General features: G+C 45.4%; 1 protein-coding gene across 2 annotated transcripts in view; it reads left to right on the top strand.

The window, feature by feature from the left end:
• LOC135202642 (protein rogdi-like) overlaps positions 1–6,000 on the top strand; it is a 65,000-nt gene that overhangs the window by 41,895 nt on the left and 17,105 nt on the right. For both annotated transcript variants that reach the window (XR_010311813.1, XM_064232164.1), the window contains exons 3-4: positions 163–309; positions 521–678. Coding sequence is in view for 1 of the 2 variants with exons in the window: in XM_064232164.1 (XP_064088234.1) it covers positions 163–309; positions 521–678 (305 nt within the window). In the remaining variant the exon portion in view is untranslated. The remainder of the gene's footprint in view (positions 1–162; positions 310–520; positions 679–6,000) is intronic.

Here is a 6,000-nt window from a genome sequence, read left to right as displayed (position 1 = left end):
GTATACCTATTGCTCTTTGCATTTCAGCCAAGGTGTTTATTTGTTTGAAGTCAGTGAGGTGGTTTTGTAGTATTGCAGTCATTAAGTTGCTTCTTGTATGTGGATATGAATGCTATGGAAACCATATGAATGACTCAACATACACTTTCTGTTTTCTTTTAGGAGTGCTGTACACATTTTCCAGTACCTTTATGTGGTAATGAAGCAGCCATTAAACATGAGAAATTTATAATGTCTACAGCAGCGCATAGCACACAGGATCAGGTTAAATGTGTTGTAACTATCACAGGAGACACAATTAGTCAGGCGGTAAGTAGTATTACATACTAAAGTTCTCATAGTTTGTATGAATGTTCAGGATGTAACCCACAAGTTTTTTGATACTTTGTAAGGTGATATGCAAAAAAAATTTCTTTATAATGATACACTATATTTTTTCTTTTATAATTGCATCATTACTATAAAAAGTAGACAGTGGTTTATCCATTGAAATCTGAGATCACAGACGATTGTTTTGCAGGACATAAATATGAAAGTAGCAAAGCATCAGAATCAAGTCCACCGAACAAGCGTTACACCTGAAGCACCTTGGCGAATTCAGCAGATCCAGGACGCTGGAAATTTCTTGCAACTTGCAATTCAGTTTTTGCAAGGACACGGTGCCAATAATTCATTCAGGTAATTATGTACATCTATTGTATGCAATTAGCCTTAGACTCTGCATGCTTGTATTTTGGAGGTACTATGTATACTGAATACCTTTTATGGAATTTGTGTACTTGTATGTAGTATGTTTTTTTTAATAGTTTCCATCATGAAGTCTTTATTGTTCAGTTTTTGGTTTGGATAACTGAAGTTTTAGCTTGGCTTTGTATTTATTTAATATTGTCACTAATAGTGAACTAAGCATATACGTATTTTTAGTATAAGATTGGTCAGCCTTGTATGTGAAGAAAGTAGGCCCAGATAGTATACAAATATGCTGTGTAAAGTATCAATTCTTGACTAATATACAATAATTTACTGTACTCTGAAAACACAGGATGTGGTACGCTGTACCATTAAGAATTCAATATTCATACTGCTCTTTATTATTCAGTGAGAACACCATGAATTTATTCAAAGTAAAATACATTATTTATTTCACTTTAAGACTGTACTACAGTACTCTAATTTTCAATAAAAGAAGGATATGGAAATTTCCAAAAATCAATTAAAAGGGCATAGTTGAATAAAAAGGGTTGCCAGGAAAATGTATTCAGCTTGAATTACTGCATAATCTCATATACTACATTGAACAAAAAGTTAAGGTATCAAATTAGTTTCAATAATGTGTGATATACAAGTTACTGACTTTTACTGCATACGTACTGTATGCTCATGCATATCATGAATGAATATACTTACAAAACACCCCATAGGTGGGTAGCACTGTCATTGCACTTTATGCAGGCATTACTTACAACTCATTGTAGCGTCCCTTCGGCCCCTAGCTGTAACCCTTTTCATTCCTTTTACTACACCTCCATTCATATTCTCTTACTTCCATCTTGCTATCCACCCTCTCCTGACAAATGTTTCATAGTGCAATTGTGAGGTTTTCCTGTTACACCTTTCAAACTTTTCAACTCTCATTCCCCTTTCAGTGCTGAATGACGCCAAAGGTCCCAGTGTTTGGCATTTGGCCTAAATTCTATATTTTTCTTACATTCAACTTCCCTGTCAGATATATACTTAGCTATAGACTCCGTCGTCCCCGACAGAAATTCGAATTTCACGGCACACGCTACAGGTAGGTGAGGTGATCTACCGGCCTGCCGCTGGGTGCCAGGAATAGGAACCATTACCGTTCTAGAACCTGATTTTCTCTGTCGCCGATACTAGTAACATCGTTGCTAGTTCCTCCTGACTTTGACTTTCGTGTTTCATCGCCGTTGATCTTCTAGACTGATATTTTGGTGACCTATTGGATCTCTGTCCTGGCATACGCTTTTGTGGACTGTTTTTTGGATTTGGATTTGGATTTTTCTCAGAATGTCTGACTCTAGTTTTTCGTTCAGAGTGTGTGTGGATGAAAGTTGTAATGTGAGACTACCGAAAGCTTCGGTAGACCCTCACACTACTTGTAAGAGATGTAGAGGGAATAAATGTTCACAATCAAATACATGTGATGAATGTAAGAATTTAAATGGGGAGGAATGGAAGGTTGTTAACTCATATTTAAGAAAATTGGAAAGGGATAGGGCTAGAAAAGCCTCTTCCAAAAGTTTGAGTAGGTCGGTCTCTAACGAGCCAGTTAGTAGTCTAGTGCCTATCTCTAATGTAATTGCTTCCTCCCATACAGCTTTACCTTCTCAATTATCTGATTCTGCAAGTTCAACATCAGAAATTGCAAATTTGAAAGCTTCCCTTTTGAAGATGGAAAGCAAATTGAAGGATTTAGAAGGTAAGCAAAGTGAAAGTGTTCCCAGTGAAGTGGAGGGTGCGTCTGATCGGCTCTGTCTCGCTCCCAGGTCTAGACCTCTTCCAAGCTCCCAAGTCCAGAGGAGAAGGAATGTCGAAAGCTGCAGGGAGGTTTCAGAGAATCCCCACCGGTCAGGCGTCCCCTCGGCAGGTTCTGTAGTTGTGTCCCAGACTGCCAAGGATAGCTGTTGGAAGGGCATCCTAAAACAGTGTTTTTCTTCATCCGATTCTTCTTCAAAGAAATGATGGAGTTCGGACAAGCTGTCGAGACCTTCTAAAAGATCTTGGAAGTCGCCAGCTTTGGACTCCAGCCCGGAAGATTTCCCGGAAGAATATCCACTGGAAAAGAAGAGAAAGGAGATATATTCATCAAATCCTCCTTCCCCTAGATCGGATACGGAGAAAGAAGACGCAGCTACTAAGATCCTGAGGGAAATGCAACAGCAGATATCTTCGTTGGTGGGAGTTTTGAAGAAGGATCCTCCCAGGAGAAAGGATCGCTTCCTTCCCGTTAAGAAATCCCGTCCGGTGGAAGTCTCTGACAGCTCAGACGAGGCGCCTGCCAGGCGCAAAACGCCTACAAGGCGGGAGGATTCTACAAGTATCCATAAATACAGAAAGGCGCATGAGGCGCCTGGAGTCTCCGTCCGGGCGCCTGGCGCCTGAGACTCCTGCCAGGCGCCTGGCGCCTGAGGCGCATTCCAGGCACCTGGCGCCTGAGGCGCATTCCGGACGCCTGGCGCCTGAGGCGCCTACCAGCCATGATAGACTGTCCAGGATTGATACACCTTCCAAGCGCCAGGCGCCATGAACCAAGATCTCCATCTTCATCGGACATGGAGCTAGAAGCGGACCGGGAGGCTCCTCTTTGGGACTTCTCGCAGGATCAGTTTTTGCCTGACAGGGTCTCTAGACATCGCACAGGCGGCCGTAGCCCTTGTCAGGATGTGGCTGATTCTGTGAGTGGTTTTAAACATTCAAGACCTTCTCCTGATAGGGACGTTAGTTGTCGCACAGGCGGCCGTCGTCCTTATCAGGATAGTCTTAATGCAAGTAAAGGCAAAGGGTAAGATCGGCCTTCTCCTGGCAGGGACTCAAGACGTCGCACTGGCGGCCGTAGCCCTTGTCAGGTTAGAGTCGGTGTTGCTAAGAGCCTCTCACCTTGCTTAGAGAGGAGTCCTCCTCCGGTTGTGCACTCTTCTAATGTCACTGCTGAAGATTTGGAAGATGTTTCGGACTCGGAAGCAAATAAGGGGGCAGGTCTTTCGGACTATAAGACCTTGGCAGCCCTCTTATTGAAAGAATTTGGAGAGTCTCTGAGTCCTGCTGCCCCTCCTTCTCCTCGGTCTTTATTCTCAAGCACGAAGACTTCAAAGTCTTCCTCTTTTTTGAAGATGCAGCCTACCATCTCAATGAAGAGGGCTTTGCAGGCTTTCGGGAATTGGCTTAAATCCAAGGAGGAGGCGGGGAAGATTGTGTTTACCTATCCCCCTTCCAGACTATTGGGAAGGAGAGGGATTTGGTACAACACGGGGGAAGCAATGGGACTCGCTCTTCCCGCTTCTGCAGACGCAGACTTCTCGACCTTGGTGGACTCGGCAAGAAGACACGCGCTTCCATCGGCTAAGACAAGCTGGACTATGTCGGAAATGGACCATCTCCTCAAGGAACCCGAAGTCCTGCATAGTGTGCTCGCCTGTATGGATAAGGCGGTGCAAGATGGATCAGCGGAAGTGGCATCCCTTTTGGGGCAGGAATTCTAAAGAAGAGGGCTGTCTTTAGCTCATTTTTAACGAAAGCAGTCTCTCCAGTTCAGAGGGCCTCTCTCTTATACGCCCCTCTGTCTAAACAGCTGTTCCTTTCTCAGTTAGTGATGGATATTTCTCACTCGCTGATTGAGAAGGCAACACAAGACTTGCTTGTACAATCAGCTAAAAAGTCAAGACCAGCTGTTCCTGCCACGAAGAGGGAGCCAAGAAGTGCTCAGCCGCCCTTTCAAGGTAGCTCATCAGGCCGAGCCCCTTGGAAGAGAGGAGTGGAAAGAAGAGGAAGGTCTTCTTCCATTAGAGCGACGAAGAAGTCCAAGTGAGATACCAGTCCTCCAAGCACCAGTGGGGGCCAGGCTATTGAAGTTTTCAGAAGCGTGGGCCTCGAGGCAAGTAGATTCTTGGTCTCTGGAAGTACTCAAGAAAGGATATTTCATCCCCTTCAGAGACAGACCTCCATTGATGACGACACCGAGGGAGCTGTCAGCAAGGTACAAAGATCCTGCAAAAAGGGAATCCCTGTTGGGTTTAGTACAGCAAATGTTGGAGAAGGAGGCCATCGAGACAGTGCAGGATCCTCACTCCCGGGGCTTTTACAATCGCCTTTTCTTAGTGCCAAAAGCTTCGGGAGGGTGGAGGCCTGTGCTGGACGTGAGTGCATTGAACCGCTTCGTGGAGAAGACAAAGTTCTCCATGGAGACTTCCAACTCGGTCCTTGCGGCTCTGCATCCAGGAGATTGGATGGTCTCCCTCGACCTTCAGGACGCTTACTTTCACGTCCCCTTGCATCCTTCGAGAAAATATCTTCGATTCATGGTGCAGGGAAGGATTTACCAATTCAGGGCTTTGTGCTTCGGCCTCTCGACGGCTCCTCAGGTGTTTACGGCATTGATGAGGAACGTAGCAAGATGGCTACATCTGAAGGGGGTGAGAATATCACTACTTGGACGACTGGCTCATAAGAGCGAAGTCAAGACAACAGTGTTTGGAGGACTTGGAAACAACTCTGGATCTAGTGAAATCTCTAGGATTGCTCGTGAACTTCGAGAAATCTCAGACGATCCCCAGCCAGGACATTGTCTATCTGGGGATTCGGATGGATTCTCGGGGTTTTCGAGCATTTCCATCCCAAGAAAGGATTGCGCGAGGATTGAAGAAGATCTCGGCCTTCCTAGAGCAGTTCGTTTCTCTAGGGAGGCTGCACATGAGACCTCTGCAGTTCTACCTGAGGAGAATGTGGAACAGGAAGACAGGAGAACTGGTAGATTCTTTTCCTCTACAGGAAAACATCAAGAACCACTTGCGTTGGTGGTTAGAACCTCTGAGAAGGAACGAGGGAGTGTCCTTGTCTCTGCAGAACCCTCGCCTAGTGTTGTTCTCCGACGCCTCGGAAACAGGATGGGGAGCAACACTAGGGACGAAGGAAGTGTCAGGTATCTGGACGAGAGAACAGATGTCCTGGCACATAAATGCGAAAGAGCTTCTGGCCATTCATTTGGCTCTGAGACATTTCGAAGAGGATGTCAGAGGCGTGGTGGTCCAGGTCAACTCGGACAACACCACGGCTCTGGCATATATCAGAAAGCAGGGGGGGGGGAACACTCTTTCTCCCTTTACGAGTTAGCAAGAGCTCTATTAATCTGGGCAGAGGAACGAAAGACAGTACTCCTGACAAGATTCGTTCAAGGAGGAAGGAATATAAGGGCAGACAGATTGAGCAGGAAGAACCAGGTCCTTCCTACAGAATGGACCCTTCATTCAGAAGTCTGCC

Source organism: Macrobrachium nipponense, chromosome 11 (genome assembly GCF_015104395.2).
Source record: "Macrobrachium nipponense isolate FS-2020 chromosome 11, ASM1510439v2, whole genome shotgun sequence".
NCBI lineage: Eukaryota > Metazoa > Arthropoda > Malacostraca > Decapoda > Palaemonidae > Macrobrachium > Macrobrachium nipponense.
This window is presented reverse-complemented; position numbering and strand designations above follow the sequence as displayed.